The sequence below is a fragment of the Phaseolus vulgaris genome, chromosome 5 (assembly GCF_000499845.2).
Source record: "Phaseolus vulgaris cultivar G19833 chromosome 5, P. vulgaris v2.0, whole genome shotgun sequence".
In the NCBI taxonomy this organism is placed as follows: Eukaryota; Viridiplantae; Streptophyta; class Magnoliopsida; order Fabales; family Fabaceae; genus Phaseolus; species Phaseolus vulgaris.
The window spans coordinates 33,707,694-33,728,385 of NC_023755.2; the positions used below are offsets into that span (position 1 = coordinate 33,707,694).

The following is a 20,692-nucleotide window of genomic DNA, read 5'->3' on the forward strand; positions in this document are numbered from 1 at the left end:
ATTCTGAAAAGTAATTTTAGAATTCAAAAATATATATTTATAAAAAAGTCCAATATTTTAGAAAAAGGGATTCATAATGTATTTTTATTGAAATCCCTTTTTATTCAAAAGCATTTTATTTCATATAAAATCGGGTATAGTTTCACATTTTATAAGATGCAGGAAGTAATTGTCGTATACAAAGCAAACAATTCAATATGTTTTATTTGAGCGTCACTCTTACGAGTACATAACAACAAGATACGTTGAGGGTTTCTGGACACCTCATAAATAAATAAAAAAATACTATTTTGTCTATAAAAAATATATTTTGTAATTTTTATGATTTTTTTTATTGAAAAGTATCCAAAAATACCTTATAAATTTTACTGTCTGATTTTTTTTAAAATTATTTTAAATTATAAAATTTAACAGATATTTTTGGATTTGGTAATAATGTTCGTAAAATTCATAATATCCTTCCTATCATATATATTCTAGATTATATTATTTGAAATGTATTTTTAAATCTGAAAATATTTTTTAAATGATATAATCTAAAATGTAATTTTAAAATGTATTATAAATTATATTTTAAAAGATATTTTTAAATATTAAAATACCTTCTAGATCATATAATTTAAAATAAATAGTAAGGATACAGTTGAATTAAAAAAATACACTAAGGTGCGGGGAGAATTTGACTACCTTGAGTATCTATTCCAGCTTTTATTAAAAGACTCTTTCTTCCTTCTCTCACCTTTATATATTTTCATATTTTCAAAAATATTTCTCGATAATATTTTGGATTACATAATTCATAAGTCTTTTTTAAATTCGTAATTAGTTTCTGAATTACATAATCCGAAAACTACTCTATAGAGATGGCACAAGAAGGTTAAAAAAATATTTTCACGCTATATATAGGAGTGATAGAAAAACCTATGGAGATGTAGGAAAAAACTAGGGATGGCAAAGCGGGGCGGGCCGGCCCACGGCCCGCAGGTAAAAAACGCGGGGCGGGATGACCTTTTCAACCCGCTAACCCGCATTAGCCCGCCCCGCATTAGCCCGCAACCCGCGCGGGCCAGTAGCAGGGCGGGGCGGGCTGGCTCGCAAACCCGCAAGAAAAAAATATTGGTACTTAGTAGCAGCAGGGCAACCTAAACTGGGTCATGTCAATTAAATCGATTTCCAACACGATAAAGGAGCAAGACACCAGTCAGAAAAGGAGAAGTAAGCAGAGGGTATTTTAGAAGTTACCCATGACCAAACCTTCAATTGAGCCAAAAGTTATCTTATTTTTATTGTATTATTTTTATAAAAAATTAATTAATTAATTGTCATTGTTTTAATATATGCAGATGAGGGGAAGATTATAATTATGAAAAAATGGATGAAGGTTCTACTAAGGTGGCATCCAATGTTATTGAAATGGAAGAATGTCAATAATGTTTATGTTTAATGTTTTTGAATTAATGTTTATGTTTAATGTTTTGGAATTAGGTATTTTTAATGTTTTGGAAGTGGAAGAATAGTGATATTTGATATTTATCTTAATGTTTAATGTTTCGATGTTTGACTATATTTGAAAAGGAAGAAAAAAAAATTAGGTTCGATAATAACAAATATATAGGTTTAATTTGACAATTTTTTAATAACAAAATGTAAAAAAATAAATATTTAATTTTAAAAAAAAAAGAACGCAGGCTGGCCCGCAAACCTACGGGCCAACTCTTATGCGGAATGGGTCGAGAATTCTAGCCCGCAATAACTTTACGGGGCGGGCCAACCCGTCCTGCATTTTTGCGGGCCAAGCGCGGGGCGGGCCAATACGGAGCGGATTGGCCCGCTTTGCCGTCCCTAGAAAAAACAGTCTTATTAAAAGTCATAATAGCCTAACCAAAAGATTTGGACACTAACATTATTATCTAAGAAAACATTTCAAAAATACAAAAATAACATCAATTTTCAATAAAATAAAATTAAAAGCAATAATTTCAATTTGATTAATATTTTAAAAATCTTAGTGTTTTTTATTTTAATTTAATATATTACAAAAATGGCCTAACATGGTATTATGTTTAAATTTTATCCTTGAAAATGTGAATGGGTATAAAAGTGGTAGAATCCAAGAGTTAGTTAGACGATAAAGCATGTTCTTCATCTGCTTTCATTGATCGGATTATGACTTCCCTGCATAAATCCAAATCCAGCAATGCTCAATCAATTAGCCATGGATGTAACAGTGAAGTCAGATTCAAGTAACACGCTACAAAAACCAGCTGTCTTGAAAACATTTTAACATTTTGAAATTTAGCAATAGCGTTCGTTTGTTACACCACATGGCAACACGCGCCATTGATACCAAGCTTTCATTGATCATTTGTGATACATGACTTTAATGAATCCCTAGGACACGTCCCTGTTGATATAACTCTTCATTTGGCTTCATTTCTCCTCAATAAAAACCTGACTAAGGACAATTACCTTTTCTTCTCTCCAATATAACAACATCTTCTAACAACCTTCTAACTAACATCAACTATCTATTTTGTAAATTAACTTTTCTTCTTTAAAATACCATGCCATAAATTATTCATTACTTCCTCAATATAAATAACCACCAACTTTTTCATCTTCAGTTATACTTTATTGCCACCAAATATGTTCTGAATTAATATAATAACAGATAAGTTCCAGCAAATATGTAAGAAAATGAAATTATTTTTTATAAGTTAAAATTGATGTATATATAAATTAAAAAATAAAAATTACAAGAGAATTTTACAAATGAGTTTACACTGAATACTTTATGGGATACTGAATAGTTGTATACGATTTTGCAGCCGAAGAGGCAAGTTGAATGGTTTATATTTAATTGGTGGATATTGAGACATAAATTAGGTAGAATTAGCAGGGGAGTTGACAACTAAGCATAATCTAATCACCAATTAGTTGACGAAGATAAAGGGACTTAATCCAAAAAAGAACAAGCAACCAATGTGAAAAGACCAATGCACCCTTTCACACACTAAACTTTCCAGTTTCAAAAAACAGAGTGTGTGAGTGCCTCTTCTGCTGACGCTTGAAGACAGTGAGGGGAAAAAAACTAAGAAATTCTAGAAACCTCTCAGCAGAGAGTCTTTGAACCGTGAGTAACGTGACTAAATCAATTGCTCAAAATCAAGTTCCCAAAGTTTGATAACTTTTACATTGACCTTTAACTTTTCTTGTTCTCTCCGGTTATTCGCTTGACATGAATCCGCAATCACCGGACCCTTCGGTTCCGACGTTCTCCCCACGGTTCGCTCTCACGACCGGTTCGCAACGGAAAATTGCGATCGCGGTGGATCTGAGCGACGAGAGTGCTCACGCGGTGCGGTGGGCGGTGCAGAACTATCTCCGACCGGGCGACGCGGTGATCCTGCTGCACGTGCGTCCCACGAGCGTCCTGTACGGCGCGGACTGGGGCTCAGTGGATCTGAGCGTGGCGGAGGAGGGCGGCGCTGGCGGCGACGAGGAGTCGCAGCGGAAGCTGGAGGATTACTTCGACAACTTCACGACGACGAAGGCGAGCGACGTAGCGCAGCCGCTGGTGGAGGCGCAGATACCGTTCAAGATCCACATTGTGAAGGACCACGACATGAAGGAGAGGCTGTGTTTGGAAGTGGAGCGCCTCGGGCTCAGTGCCGTCATCATGGGAAGCCGCGGCTTCGGCGCCTCCAAGCGAGCCGCCAAAGGAAGGCTTGGCAGTGTCAGCGATTACTGCGTGCACCATTGCGTGTGTCCCGTTGTGGTCGTGCGTTACCCCGAGGAGAACGACAACGGTAACGGCCGAGGTGTTCTGGTTGGTGAACAGGTGGAACTTCCACCTGTGCCTGAGGAAGAGAACGAGGTGTATCATGATGCTTCTGATGAGCACAGAGGTTTGGTTTCACCCTGTTATCATTTTGTTTCACCATAACCATCATAATTACGGTATTATGATTTAACATTGAATAGTGTATAGTTGGTTTGACTAAGTATCTTATACTTGTGTAGCATTGGAACGGAGAGGATTAGATGAGCATGCTACTTTCTTCAATCAAGTTTGTTATTTGTCTAAGTTATCATCTTGCCTAGAGATTAGAGAACGATGTCAAAAGTAGCTATCATATTATGATTCTGATTGGTTAATTGTGCGGTCCTGGCCCGAATCGGCCTCAAGGAGAGGTGTACGACGGTATAGGTTGCTCGGTTGGTGGACCGTTAGATGAGTGTCACGTGTAATAACGGATGAATAATTGTGAGAACCACTTTCCTCTCATAGTATCTTAGTGATAAGTATAAACCTCTTCGCCTATTCGGCTCGAGAGGCTGGGTGATGTCCTGACCCGAGTCGGCCACTAGAGAGTTCAAAGGAGGTACATGGTGCTCAGTTGGTAGCCGTGGGAATCATCTAAGGTCCACACCTTTGTAACTCATTTCAAGTGACCGGTATTCTCGGCGAAATTCCCTGAACATGAACAACATCGTCCGAGACTCCCAGAAATCATTTTTTGTTACTCTAGCTTCATTAGGCAAATATAGGCTATAAGTACAAGAAAAAGAGGGACGACAACTTTAACACTCATTCCTGACTGATTCTGGAAAAACACAGAAATTCATCATTCCTCACGCGATTACCCAGAAATAGTCTTGAATCAGAACAATAATATTCTTCATAACTACTTGTACGACGGAAAAAAATAAGAAGCTAAAATTATTTGACTTTCTCGGATAAACTAAGATCAAATTTCTCAACTTTGTTGGAGCGCACATTTAATTTATCCAAGAACTGCAATACATAGTCAGTGAGTTTATTTTTGTTAGTAATACATAGTCAGTGAGTTTATTTTTTTAGTGAGTTTATGCCTAACTTAGCCAAATTCATATGGGTTGTTGTGCCACCTTCTATTGGACTTCTATTATTAGACTATCCACTAATATCTAATCTTACACAAGATGTTCATTCCTTAGCTTGAGGGGCTAGGTTGAAAGTTCCATATTGACTAGGAGTAAGACAAATTATAATATATAAGAGAGGTACAATTCTCATCTTATAAGCTGATTTTGTAGGATTAAACTAGACATTATCCCATTTCTTAACTGTTTTTTCTTTATGATTTTTATGAGTGGAATTGTATTGGGCTTTACTGTTCCAAACATGATGAACTGAGGGAGTATGGTGTTGCAAGAAATGGCCTTTCGGGCTTGGGCCACAGGATTAAGTATGGTTGGACACACACTACAAATGTGAGAAACCTGGTCAATTTGTTTAAAAACATGGAAGCAAAGCAAGAACTACTAGCTTCTTAAATGTGGGAAACCATGACCCAGATGTGTAATCAAAACATTATAACTTCCGTTCTGAAGCAATAGAGGAGGAAATCTGAAACAGACATAGAGGACTGGCTTGCTGGTTGACATAACAGCAGAACTAAGAAAAAACTTTGTATGAAATTTAAACCAATCCTTATCCAAATTTAAAGTAACTTAGGTAATAAGAAAATACACAACCCTGCTCCATTATCTGAATTTGAGACGGACTATGGGACGTAGGGACTAAAAGTGGTTAAACGACATGTGCAATAACTATATAGAATTCAACATTATATGTATAGATTAAAAGGAGATGTTTTAAGTATAGGAATTAACTGAGTTTTTATAACTATAAGAACTGAAATGGTAATTAACCCAAGAAGTAAAAGTATAACGTTACTACTGTATCTTTGCTGCAATAGCATTGATGATACTTGTGCTTCAAAAGCATGGAAGTATTTTGTGAAGGGCAAGATTGTTATCATCAATTTTTGAAGTTAAGTTTTGCATGCAGTTAGTTTACTAAAATTTTAACGGATTGATTCATTATGCCGAATAGTGGAATTGTGTGGAATGTCAATGATGATATTTGACACTAAATATTCACACTTTAGGAAGCTCTACAAATTGAAAATTGCTATACAGTTGTTTACCTAAGGCTCAATCCAACTCCTATCACTTGTTATGTGTTGCATTTAAGCATTTATGTTTAAAACATATCCATACAGCACGTAACACTGATCACCTATTCTTTTCTGTATGACTGCTATAATTCAATTCTTCAAGTTAAATGTTGAAGGTACTAAACTAATCCGAGCATGATATGGACCTAGTGGACTTTACAATCATCCATCATATGCTGCCCACTTATCCCACAATGATTTGCAATTGGGAGATAACTTCCCAGGACTTCTAGGCCTAGGGAAAGCTCATATTGGCTGGCCATACGCTAGATAGAGTGGGCAAATTTCACCAATACAAACTAAGGCAAATGTTGGATTTGAGAGGTTTTAAAGTAAAGAGTAACTAAAGTAATATCTTGGCAAAAGGAAATAGCAAACCAAAAGATGGATACTTTTTTTTAATATAGCTTTTTTTGGTCAAGGAGACTACCAAGTTCATTTTTAGTTCTAGATTAGCATACTAGCTGTTGAAAAGAATAAAAAAATTCTATACTTTTGCTTTTCAGAGACCATCAAATAATGAAATAACCTAAACCTTGTGTAGGATTTCATTTTCACCTGTTACTTGAATTGGGAGTATATTATTACAAGTTGATTAGTTTTTTTCTTATTTAACCTGCTTATTTTTGGTGTCTGAACAGATGCTTAATGAGAGTATAAAGCAATGTCTATATCCCTACTAACTTCAGGTAAGGCGTGAATATCATCAGCAATCTGACAATTACCATTTTATCCTTACTCAAGTTTGAATACAAGCTGTTATTGTTGGCCCTGGTTGGATTTAAATCCTACTGTAAATGAATAGTAAGACCGATTGATAACTGCTACTCTCTGTGCACTTTTCCTGGCTGGGACCTGGACGAGGGAAGTGATTGGGAGTGGTATTCCCAGTTCTTTTTTTTTTCTGCATTATTTTCCAAGAAATAAATTCGTTGGAATATGAAAAACCACAACCCCAATGTTATACGAGACTATAAGTTCAGTAACTCTGAATTAATATTTTCTTTTACAACTAAAACAGAAATTTAGTTCATGAAATTGACATCATTGGTCCGATTAATCCTCAACCTTAAAGAAAGAAGGCAAATATTGTTGTTGACTTTAATAATTACCGTCAATTTATTCTTGAATTTGAAAACTATCAGTTACTTAAATGTTTCCTTTTAACAACTATCAGTCAATTTGATCTTGCCCAATTTAGATTCTAACATTAGGAACAAATTTGTAAAGTTAAGGATAAGATTAACCAATGATGTTAATTTCAGTAATTAATTTTGTATTGATTTTTTTTTCACTGACAGCTACAGTGTATCTTTTACTTAATAATAAATATGTTAGTTATTACCTTGTAAGCTGCTTTATATTTCTAGGCATATTCATTCAAATTAACTGCTATTAATTTTGTTTTTTCAGGAACTGCTCATAGCAGTGAGGCTTGTGTCAAATGAAGAAGAATGTATTAAACTTGAAAAGTATCTTCTTTGGTGGACAAACTATACCTTGTAAATTGGTTATTTGGTTGGTTAGCATGTGTACGTTTTTGTACAAGTTTGTTTCTACACAACTTCAATTACCCATTGACAGGGTTGAATATGCTATATTTCTACTCTCCATTTTATTTGGAGGCTCTTGTAATGACTGCAAACCAATTATATATCTAAGAAACAAACAGAAGTTTTATTTTATTGTCTTTTGTCCTGTGAATGCAATGGTACTCTAGTTCAATTATGTTGAAGGAAAGTTGGACGTTGACTGAGAATCACACATTTTACAAATTGTCTCGGACACCCCCAACTAAACAATATTTTGTCATGGATCACGCAATGCTTGTGGTTTGATGTTCATCTATAATTAAAATTAATGTTGCAATAAGAGTGAAGAGATCAACCTGTGAGTAATTATTTCAGAACGTAAAGAAAACATTAGTTTGGTGAAAGGGAAAATTGGCATGAACCATGCACAGAAGTTTTGGCGAACTTAAGGTACACAAATTACAAGTTAGGATTCATTTGCTGGCTTAATGACTTGTAAATATGTAGTGTATAAGGTGGCACACCATCTTCAAGAACTTTAGGAAAACCCTGTGTTACCTTGAACTCATATTACAATTGTTTCAAATGTCGTTCTCCTCATTTGAAATTCGAAATTTGACGAACAATTAATTAAAGGAGTTGTTTTGTTTGTGTTATGATTAGGTTCTCACTGAGGTTTTTTTTTTTTTTTTAGTGTCTTAAATCATAATTTGGCAGTGATGGAACTTTGATTGTGTTGTTTTGCATTGACATCTTATTTTTGTGGTCCAGTCTCATCCCAAGACTTTGAATGCAGATTTATTTATTCAGTGGTACATGTTAGAATAGTGTGATTCACAACAGGGTTTACAACTCCGATTGGATATTAATAAACTTTTAAAAGCCGAAAACTTAACTTTATTAGTAGACCAATGCATACTTATGCTGAATTTACTGTGTGAATTACTGGCAGCTTCGTGACAAACCCATTGCTCTTTCCCTTTAGTATTGTTATCTTTTATCTAAAATCTTAAAATTACTATTTTCTATCCAAACATTTGAAAGTTTAAGATGAAATTACGATAGAAAATTATTTAGAATTTAAAATAACAAATTTAGTGAGAAAATGGAAATTAGGATTTAAAGAGGAAAAAAATCAATTTTCTTTCAACTTCGGTAGAATGTAATGTTTTGTTGTGTTGAGTTGAAGATAGTTTAAAACAATTGAATCGAATTAATTTGTTAAATTAATAAGTAAAAAATGATGGAAATTTGAGGGTTATTTTTTTTATCAGAGGAAAATAAAAGTAAAATTGGTTCTCAACTATCACATGAAAGGATAATATGAAGGGATAATATGAAGCTTGGAAGGAATATACCTAACAAAAAATTATTGACTAGTTAAGCTTCACGGTTTAGAGTTAAATTATTAGTTAAGTTTTATTAATTGTATGATCAATTGTTATATATATTTTTCTTTACACAATTACAATTTTGTACAATTAGGTTTTTAATTTGTTTAAAGAATATCAATCATTCTTTCTTTTTACTCTTTTTATATTTTTCCTTCTTTTCTCACTTTCTTTCATAATCATAGTTAGTTTCAGTATAGGATTTTTCATCAAAATGGTGCAATTTATTCCATTTATTATGAGAATAGATAGCAAAATTATTTACGACTTTGGATAAGTCGTATTTCGTTGGCATGACTTTGTTTCTAAAAAGTCATGCTCGTTGCATGTGACTTCAGTTTGAGATGAAACGTACATCAAAGTCTTTTATAATAGAAAAGTTTTGGTTCAAAATATTTAAGGTTAAAACTATGCATGATTGACACAACTTCAATTAAAAATTTCATTAGGATTAATTAAAGTCATGCATGAGTGACACGACTTTAACTTTATATTAATTTGTTCTTTGTCACAGGCAAATTGACATTTTTGGTTTTTGCATCTATTGATTTTTTTTTTGTTGCTTCATGTAAACTTTATGATTATTGTTGGTTACTTCAAATATGTGACTAGTCAAGTAATTTGGTGGTGCTTGTTTGCATTCATGTGTCTTTTTTACATGTGGGGATCACTCTTGATTTTGATAGCAATTGGATTGGAGATTTTTCTCTTAGCACATGATTTCGTGTTGCACATTCTTATATCATTTGCACCTTCGATGCATTTATATCATTCCTTTGTGTACTACTTTTGTGCATGTGGGGCCAATTTCTTTTTCTTATGCATTTGTTTGTTACTTTTTATAAAATGTTGTTGTATTTACATGTGCCAATTGTATTTTTTACACCAAAAATACCAATTTGAAACCCTGCCACAATCAATAAATTAGAAGAAAATTAAAGTTGTGTCACCCTTGCACGACTTCAAAGCCTTTTCATTATTTACTTGTGTTCTCTCTCCATTTAGGGAATTTAACTTCTTGATGATAGAAAGTAGGTTCATAGGTGGATGCAACTTTTCCATTAAAGTGTTTGTATTTGGGTGATAAATTTCATAGGTAATGAAATTCTTGTATAAAATTACATTGTTGCAATCATAAGCTCCTAGATATCAAGGTTTGTTAGATTGTTTAGAGGATTTTCTTATACCATGTAGGAAATAGTAATTTTTGTATTTTTATATTGTGTTTGAGTAGCAGGTTCAGATACGATAAAAGGATGATTATAAATGTAAAAGGTTTGATTATTTGTACCTTTGGATCGTAATCAGGATGATTATGTTGGTGAATTTGAGAAAGAAAGTGTGAGATCTCGTGTATGTTGAGGAGGTGCATGCTCAAGTTACATATTGTAGTGGCATATTCACAATTATTATAAAAAGAAATTAGTAAAGGAACAACAATATGGTGGAATAAAGCATTCACTAAGGCTGAGTACAAGTTTAAAGGACTTCTTACACATTATGAAATTCACATCTTCATAATTATTGTGACGTGAACTTTAAGTCTAACTCAACTTTATCAAATTGACTTATAATATGAGGTTTACACCCACTTATACTATGAAATGTCTTAATCTCTAGTCGATGTGTGATCTCCAACACACTCCCTCACGCCGAGGCTGCCAACTCGTGTGTGTGACTATATATTTATGGGTAGCTCGATAGCGACCCGATAATAGGTGACCTGATAAGCCCAACAAACTCTCGTTAGAATGGACTCAAAATGACTCTGATATCATATTAAGAAGTGGATTTTAAGACCAATTCAACCATATAAGACCAACTTATTATAAGAAGAAAGGAAGTTGATAGGGGAGAAGGAGCAAGAGTTGTCTTAGACGAAGTAAAGTTGCTGAATTGGGTAGTGAAGAAAGACAGGAGACCGAAAGAAGGAGGTAATTGTTGGAGATCCCACATCGACTAGAGATTAGAACATTTCATTGTATACAAGTGGGTGTAAACCTCAACCCTATGAGCCGGTTTTATGGGGTTGAGTTAGGCTTAAAGTCCACTTCGTAATATGGTATTAGGGCCATTTCGAGCCTATCCTAGCGAGTATTTGTTGGGCTTATCAGGCCACCCGCTATCGGGCCGCTATCGGACCACCCATAATATATAGTCCCACGCACGAGCTTCTATCTATCACTCTCGGCGTGAGGGGGGTGTGTTGGAGATCCCACATCGACTAGAGATGAGAGCCTTTCATAGTATATAAGTAGGGTGCAAACCTCACCCCATTAAGCCGGTTTTATGGGGTTGAGTTAGGCTTAAAGTCCACTTCGTAATATGGTATCAGAGTCATTTCGAGTCTATCCTAGCGAGTGTTTGTGTTGGGCCTATCGTGCCACCCGCTATCGGACCACCCATAATATATAGTCCCACGCACGAGTTGGTAGTCTCGGCGTGAGGGGGGTGTGTTGGAGATCCCACATCGACTAGAGATTAGAGCCTTTCATTGTATATAAGTGGGTGCAAACCTCAACCCTATGAGCCGATTTTATGGGGTTGAGTTAGGCTTAAAGTCCACTCTTTCGTAACAGTAATAGTTCTCTCAGTCCCCTTTCAGACGATAACACTTAATTATATGAATCATGCGATAAATTTATATATTAATGCATAAAATATTTTCCCCATTCATATTTTTTATTATATAATAAAATTTAAGCTATTATTGTATATACAATATAAACAATCACATTATCTACTCTTATGATAATTTTTTTAAGAAACATAAGTACCACGTTAGAGATGACTGAAATTATTTTTGTAATTTAAATGGTTATATAATCATTATTTATCTTAGTAAAACGTCACTTAAAGCATTTGAAGTATTCTAATTCTTCCTTGAAATTTTAATTTTAATTTTATTCAGATTAAAAAATTACAAAATTTGAATTATAGTCTATAACGACATGCTAGGAGTTATATTTGTTTTTCTTGCAGAATGAATTGGGCCGGTCCAATTCAGTGCTGTTGCTTAATTGAGCTTCTTATCATATACGTGGAAGAATAATATTATATTTCAAAAGGTTTATGGATATTTCAGTTTTTAATACTCAATTTTAGTTCTAAAGAAATTAAAGTAATATGATAAAATAATAAATATTTCTTAATTAAAATGGATTAATTTTTTTATTTTTTCAAGAGTTTATTATTTTTAAATTACACAAACTATTAAAATTTACAAGTATAATATCAAGAATAGTTGTTTGGAATAGTTTCCAAAATTTTAAATTAAGTAAACTGAAAATTATACTAAATAGTTATTGGACCGCTAACAATAATTAATTTGAAAATATTTCAAAGTCCTTTTACGTCAAATCATGATAACGATCTAACCAAACCAAAACCTGAAAGCTCACTTCTATCGAAACGTGTGGCATGTTTGAAATACTTATATTGTAGTTCTTCATTGTCATCTAAAAGGACTCAGAAAAACAGTAAAAAAAAACTTAAAATGTATTAAAAACTAGACTGAAATTTTAAAAATTTACAAAGAAAATAAATATTAATTGTATAACTTATAATAGAAAACATTACTGCAAAAAATTTCAAAGACTATGGTTAATATAATATTTGTCTTTATTTTTACTATAATATTGATAGGCATAATTTAATGGTTTTTCTCTGTAATTGAAACCCATAGATATAAATTAAGGATTTGCATTTGCCTTTCAAACTATAAATATCACTTGTAACAGTAGAGTGATATATAATTGAGACCAAAATCTAGAGTGAGATTTATGTGGGGAGGTTTCACTTCTTCTTAGCATTTATAGATATAAAACTTAAGAGTTCAATATACTGAACTAACGTTATTATGGTGTAATAATATATGTATTTATGTTTTGTACCAACAGAATTATTTATTAATATAAAATACTATTTATTAATAAAAACTCCATATATAAATATATATAGAAAATATTAATGATGATAAAGTTATTGTTAGATGGTCTATTCTCGTCAAATAGTTTAACTCGTGCGTTTGCTTTGTTGTATTAGATAATCTAATTTATTTTTTAGCCTTTTAGCCAGTTAATTGTATTTCTATTGTATTTTCGGTTATACTAGACCATCTAGTAGAATGTGTAGGTTGTCTTGTTGAATCTTAAGGCTTTATCATAATCTTTTTTTGGTCTATTTATTTTTTTTAAAATTTTTGTAATTGAAAAATAATAATGCTTTGATATTTTGTACTGCTCAAGTCTTCTTCTTCTTACCTTTCTATTTTCATTCTAGACCCTCTATCGTTGAGCAAGTTCCATTATGTCTCTGATAACTTTCTTTCTTCTTTTTTTATAATCTTATTTTTCTTTGTTACTATGTCTTTTCATGAACATTATTAACATGGACGTGTCACCGAATCCCTCAAGTTCTTTCTTCCTAAACCATAGAGAGAACCCTAGAATGGTTCTCATTACTCCATAGTTAAATGGTGCTAACTATTAGTCTTGGAGTAGAGGTGAGAAATGTTTGTGTTATCCAAGAATAAGCTAAAGCTCATCAATGGAGATATCATACAACCTACTCGTGAAGATTCACTCTTTGATGCTTGGGAATGCTACAATATGATGGTTACATATTTGATAACACACTTTATCCCTACAGATTGGTCATAGTAGAATTTACATTGATAATGCCTTAAGAACTTTAGAAATAATTGAAAGAAATATTCTGAAAGGATGATCATTTCTTCATATCAAACCTTTTATAGAAAATAAATTTCATCAAGTAAGGTGAAAAAAATGTTACAGAGTACTACATCGATTTGAATATTCTTTGGGAACTTGAGTTGTTAAGGCCCATTCATGTTTGTACATGTGACATAAAAGACAGTTGTAATATTGTTAAGGTCATCACAAATTATAGAGAGTCTGAACATGTGATATGTTTCTTGAAGGGTCTTGGAGAACTATTTGGAAATGTCAAACACACATTCTTCTTATGGAACCTCTACCTAATATAAATCAGTTGTTTTCTCTTGTTTTTCAATAAGAAAGATAGTTAAGTGGAAAAAGTTATTTTGATACTAAATTTTTGTTAACACCACATGTCAGAATCAATGGAGGTCGTCTGATAGACCATATGATACATCGTTTCACTAGTGCAAAATGAAGAAAAGAGTGCTCTTTATTTAATGCGACTTTGTGCTTAAACGCATTCGTAAAAAACGCGGTGGCATTTTTGAAATTAATTGCATTTACAAATGCGGTTATACAAACAGTCGCATTTGTAAATCAAAGCGCTTGATTTACAAATGCGGTTTTTACAAACAGCCGCATTTGTAAATGCTTTTGACCCTACATTTTTTTACGCGCCTCACCACTTTCGTATTATTTTTGTTTTCCTTTCGTTTGCGCTGTTCATCCTTTTCGTTTTCGCTGTTCATTGCATTGTTGGTACGTATATACTGATTGCATTGATTCACTTTCTTCCTTTCAATCACAATATCATTCTTTTTAATGGCTTTTGTTTCTTGCATTGTTGGTCGAAGGTAACTATTCCATTGGCACCGTCGCTGCTCCGTCACCGTTAAGGCTGTTTTCGCTGTTGTTGCTCTTCCTCCCTTACCACTCTTCACCACCTATTTGGTTCACGCACAAAGGTTGGTGTATGCTGTTTTAATTTTTTTTTTTTATGTATTATAATTTATTGTATATTTTGTATGTTTTTTTTATGTATTATAATTTGTATTTTTCAAAATTTATATTATTTAGTATTAGTACTTATTATATTATGAATTTGTTCTCTTTTTATGTATTATGTAATTTATATTAAAATTTATAATATGTTAGTAGTTAGTTGATACTTTATATGTTATATTTAGCAATAATACGTTCTGGTATTGAGTCCGAGGGTGTTCGAACCTCGGCAAACACGTGAGATAGAACACTGATATAAAAATTCTAACCATTCCAGAATATATAATGGATCGAAATTGGATGAATTTTGTTCGTATAAGTGAGGAGTAGAAGAATTTATACAATTTGCACAACGTAACACGATTAATAGTGGTCATGATGGAGCAAAAATCAGGTGTCCGTGCGTTAATTGTTTGAATGGAAGGATACTGGATGTTAATATAATGAGGGAGCACCTGCTATGTGATGGGTTTCTTCGATCTTATACAAATTGGACATGTCATGGAGAATTATTAAATTTACCACGTGTTTCCGTAACTGAAGAATACGTGGGGTCCACCATGGATGAAGCAGTACACGATGATGTAGATGATGATCGATTGGAGGACATGACTCGTGATGTAGGAGCTGAGTCTTTTGCAAAAGCGCATGGATATGGAAGTATGTCAAGCGATGCAGAGACTCCATTGTATCCTGGATCAACTAACTTCACACGGTTGTCGGCAGTGTTAAGATTGATGAATTTGAAGGCAATAAATGGATGGACTAATAAAAGCTTCACGGAATTGCTTCAGTTGTTAAAGGATATGCTTCCAGAGGGAAATACTCTACCTAATCGTAATTATGAGGCCAAAAAGATTCTTTGTCCAATGGGTATGGAGTATGAAAAGATACATGCATGTCCTAATGATTGTATATTATACCGGAAAGATTTTGAATTGTTGAAAAGTTGTCCGAGGTGTGGGTTATCACGTTATAAGTTGAAACAAAAAGATGATGATACTATTGAAGATATAGAAAAGCATGGACCCCCAATGAAGGTTATGTGGTATCTTCCCATCATTCCAAGGATGAAGCGTTTGTTTGCAAACCCAAACGATGCTAAGAATCTTAGATGGCATGTAGATGAGAGGAAATGTGATGGCATGTACCGACATCCACCTGATTCTATTCAGTGGAAGAAATTTGATTATGAGTTTCCAGAGTTTGGTAAAGAATCAAGAAATATCTGACTTGGTTTAGCTACAGACGGAATGAATCCGTTTGGTAATATGAGTACAAATCACAGTTCTTGGCCTGTTTTACTAGTTATTTATAACTTACCTCCTAGATTGCGCATGAAGCGAAAATACATGATGTTGTCTATGATGATATATTGTTAGAAAAGATGGCTTTAAACTAGAGGGGGGTGAATTGTTTAAAGGGGTTTTCGCAAACATTTTGAAGCTAGAATGAACTTATTTCAGAAACCAATTGATTCAGCAATTCAGTTAGCCAAAACAGCAAGCAAAACTGTAATACTAGAAAAAACAATCGGTTGTTTCTTCGAAACAATCGGTTGTTTATACCAGCAAACAACAAACAAACTGAAATTAAAGAGTTAGGGATAGAGAGATTGTACACAGTTGTTTATACTGGTTCACTCCAAACGAGAGCTTCATCCAGTCTTCTCAGAAACCCTGAGGATATCCACTAAGCAATCACCACTTGATCACTTACACCACAACCAAGAGAATGACCTTGAACACCTCAAGAAACACACTCTCCTTGGCCAACACTAAAATTGCTGATCTTGAACACCTCAAGAACACACAACCAATCTCAGCAAAAACACACAAACGAATTGTTCAGCAGTTTACAAATATTACACTTGTTACAGATGAAAATCTGAAATCAATACAAGTAAAATCCTATTCAGCACCTTGATCAATCTCTCAACTCTTAAGCAATCTCAGAACTCTTTGAAAAACTCTTCTTAGATTAAAACTTTGTTTCAAGATTCTTAAAACATTAAAACAGTTTTTTAGAATATATCTAAGAATATAGTTTGTTATCAAATCTTAACAAACTCTTAATTGCATTTAAAACAGATTGGTCAAAGCATTTAATGACTGGAGCGTATAGAGTTAAAGCATTTAAAGCTCAGTCAAAGAAAACAGTTTTTATGTTATGGTTTCAAAACAAACAATCGATTGTTTCCTCGAATCAATCGGTTGTTTTGTTACTTAACAAAATTACCATTCAAAAACAATTTTCAAACTTTCTCAAAACACCTAAGTGTAAACAATCGGTTGTTTCGACAAAACAATCGGTTGTTTCAACTTAGTTTGAAAAAAATTTTGCTTTGATAAAATTGAGATGCTAATTGCTTTGAGATTTAATCTAAGGGTTGATTACAACATTGAACTACCCCAGAACAAAGCTTAAACCAGCACAACAGCATCAAGCAAAGCAGAGGCTTCATCATCCTTCAAAGGATTGGATTCTTCAAAACATTGAACACCACTTGGTTCAACAGATATCCGGTCTGAAACAGCCAGGGAATGATATTGATGCATAACTAAGTCCTCTAATTGAAGATTTGAAGTTAATGTGGGACCAGGGTGTTGAAGTATTTGACGGATTTGCTAATGAAACTTTCAAGCTTCATATCATGTTATTTTGGACCATCAATGACTTTCTGGAATATGGTAACTTATCAGGTTATAGTGTTAAGGGTCATAAAGTATGTCCAATATGCGAAGAAGACACTGCTTCTCAACAATTGAAACATGTAAGGAAAACAGTATATTTTCGGCATCGGAGGTTTCTTAGAAGTCATCATCCTTCCCGGAGGTTGAAAAAAGCCTTTAATGGACACCAGGAGGCTAGTGGTCCACCAACTCCATTAACCGGTGTTGAGGTTTACGAAAAGGTAAATAACATAGACCACACCTTCGGTAAGTAAAAAAAAAAAGTGATTTGTGACAAACATTTGGAAGAAGAAATCAATCTTCTTTGATCTTCCGTACTGGTCGAGGTTAGAAGTCAGACATTGTATAGATGTAATGCATGTTGAGAAGAATGTGTGTGATAGCTTAATTGGTACACTTCTTAACATTAACGGGAAGACGAATGATGGTCTAAATGTTCGTTTAGATTTGATTGAGATGAACATACGCGGTGAGTTGTCACCCATAGAAATGGGTAAGCGTACATATTTGCCCCCAGCCTGTTACACAATGTCAAAAAATGAAAAAAATTAGTTTTTGTCAATGTCTAAAGGGTGTGAAAGTGTCACAAGGACATTCCTCAAATGTGAAAAGCCTAGTGTCAATGCAAGATTTGAAGTTAATTGGGTTGAAGTCTCATGATTGTCATATCTTGATGCAACAGTTGTTACCGGTAGCTATCTGTGGGATCTTACCAAAAAATGTTAGACATACCATAACCCGTTTGTGCTCATTCTTCTCTTCCATCTATTGTAAAGTCATTGATCCCTCAAAACTGGATGAACTTCAAAATGAAATTGTTGTTATTTTGTGTGAATTGGAGATGTTTTTTCCTCCGTCTTTTTTTGACATCATGGTTCATCTAGTGGTGCATCTGGTAAGAGAGGTTAGATTGTGTGGACCAGTGTACTTAAGATGGATGTATCCTGTTTAGCGGTATATGAAAATTTTGAAAGGTTATGTGAAAAATCATTATCGTCCAGAGGCTTCAATGATTGAAAGGTACATAGCTGAAGAAAGTATTGAATTTTGTTCAGAGTACATGACAAAAGCAAATCCAATAGGTCTTCTAGCTAGTTCATGGCACCACAGGCGTTCTACAAGTAAATGTTTACGTGGTGTGAATATTGTAAGCAAATCTCGATCAGAAGTCTTGCAAGCACATTTGTACATATTGAATAACACAAATTAAGTTATACCTTACATAGAAGCTCATAAAGCCATTGTTAAGGCAAATAACCCAAGACAAGCAGAGAAATGGGTCTTGATGGAAGATAATAGAACTTTCATGCCTTGGTTTAAAGACAAGGTGTTCAAGGATTCAACGACATCAGAGACCTTGACCTGGTTGGCTGCTGGATGGATTGAAGTTTGATGTCATCTCATGTACAACGTACGAAGTGAATAATTTTATATTTTACACGAAGTCTATGGATGAAAAGAGTACAGTTCAAAATTCTGGTGTTACTCTTGAAGCCGAGTCAATGCAGTTTTCAACTTCGAAAGATACAAATCCAGTACTTGGATCAATAACATGCTATGGGTTTATAGAAGAGATATGGGAGGTTGACTACACTAAGTTTTTTGTTCCATTTTTCAAGTGTAAATGGGTTGACAATAAAAGTGGGGTTAAAATTGATGAATCAGGATTCACACTAGTGGACTTTTGAGCCATTTATAATGGTTCAACAAGCATCTCAAGTTTTCTACGTGAAAGATCCTACGTCAGAACATTGGTATGTCGTTTTACACGGGAAAAAACAAGGGGAGGCCATAGATGATATTGAAAATGGTGACCCCCGTTCATTCACACCAATGATAATTAATAAAGATGACGATGTACTTGATGATGTACATGCAACCCGTAAAGACCACAGTGAAGGAATTTACATATGAACTTTCAACCCACATGCAACCCGTAAATAAGCATTTAGAATTTTATGTATTATTTTTATATGATTTTAATTCGATGCAGATTAACTAATGTTTGTTACCTAATTTTTTTAACAGAGACATGGATGACGATCAGACCCCACTCAGACCTCGATCCAAACGAGGCAGCAGAGGACCTACTAGATTGAAGCGTCTCGCATTGAGACGTGCTACTGGTGAGAAGACACGTGTTGACATTGACGTCAACACTGGAGTGGCTTTTGGTCCTAAAGCAGATGAGTTTATGAGCTATCTTGGAGTTGTTTCTCGTGAGAGACTCTCCATTTTGATTAATTCATGGGATGAGGTGTCAAAGGTCGACCGGAACATGATCTGGGAGGATGTTCTGGTAAGCTTTACATTTTGATATAATGCTTTTTAATATTCATTGATTAATTTTAATTTGGTGTTGTTATTTTGCAGGCAAACTTTGAAATTCCTGATGTGGAACCGCTTCGATCAAAGATTATATCCAATATCGGACTTAAATTTTGTACCTTTAAGTCAAGACTGACTTCGAGATACGTTTTTGGCGACCTTAAAGACGAAAATCCATGTTTAAAGTACAAACATATTGATGAAGAGACATGGCGTCTTTTTAAAGAAAGTCGTCAAAATGACGCTTGGATGGTAAGTGAAGTAACTTAACTATTTTTGTTTATATAACATTAATAAGTTTATCTTATTTACTTCACTTTGTTTATTTCAATTATAACAAGATCGTCGGAAGAAAGCTCAAGAGATAGCTTTGAAGAATGTTACCCCGCACGTTATGTCTCGTTTGGGGTATCGAAAACTTGAGCAAGCACAGATGGTGGAAAAGGAGCAATCTAACCAGGAGACGTTGTCTGAGAATGTGGAAACAGGGGTCACTTCTCCTCCATCACCACCTTTTCGCCATGTAAAATGGAAGAGGGCCCGAATTAAAAAGTCGGGTGCACCAAGTTCTAAGCAATCCATGGTTATCATCGAAAAAATTGTAAGCTATTTTTGTTATTTTCATTTATTTTAAAGCATTAATTATATTAAAAATTGATATGATTTTTGTCTACTCTTGTAGGATTCCTTGGAATCCGACGATAAATTTGTTGTTGAAGGTCGTCAGGATATCCTGGTTGAAGCAATTGGACGAACTGAGCATTGTGGTCGTGTTCGTGCAGCTGGACAAGGGGTTGAAATTAAACTATATTTTGGAGTTTCATAACGACAGTCATCCTCCTCCTCCAAAGAGAACGAAACTCAAATGAAGACTAAGATACGTGAAGAATTAATGGAGGAGATGAGAAAGGAGACTGATTTGATGCGGCTAGAGATGAGAAAGGAGAATGATCGAATGCGACAAGAGTTTCTATCGCAACAACTTTGTGCTGAGCCGATGGAATCCCTTGTTAGTCCCACTCCCAAGAGCACAAAGGGGAGTTGTGCAGCTCCTCCAAC

General features: G+C 34.2%; 1 protein-coding gene across 1 annotated transcript; it reads left to right on the forward strand.

Moving 5' to 3' along the window:
- Positions 1-2,818: 2,818 nt before the first annotated feature.
- On the forward strand, positions 2,819-7,690 carry LOC137835511 (universal stress protein PHOS34). Its single transcript, XM_068644048.1, has 3 exons — positions 2,819-3,908; positions 6,647-6,694; positions 7,419-7,690. The coding sequence occupies exons 1-2, from the start codon at positions 3,239-3,241 to the stop codon at positions 6,652-6,654; spliced, it is 678 nt and encodes a 225-aa protein (XP_068500149.1). The 5' UTR covers positions 2,819-3,238; the 3' UTR covers positions 6,655-6,694; positions 7,419-7,690.
- Positions 7,691-20,692: the final 13,002 nt, after the last annotated feature.

Excerpts from the sequence above, each read along its gene's own strand:
- LOC137835511 (XM_068644048.1), top strand. The coding sequence starts at position 3,239 with ATGAATCCGCAATCACCGGACCCTTCGGTTCCGACGTTCTCCCCACGG.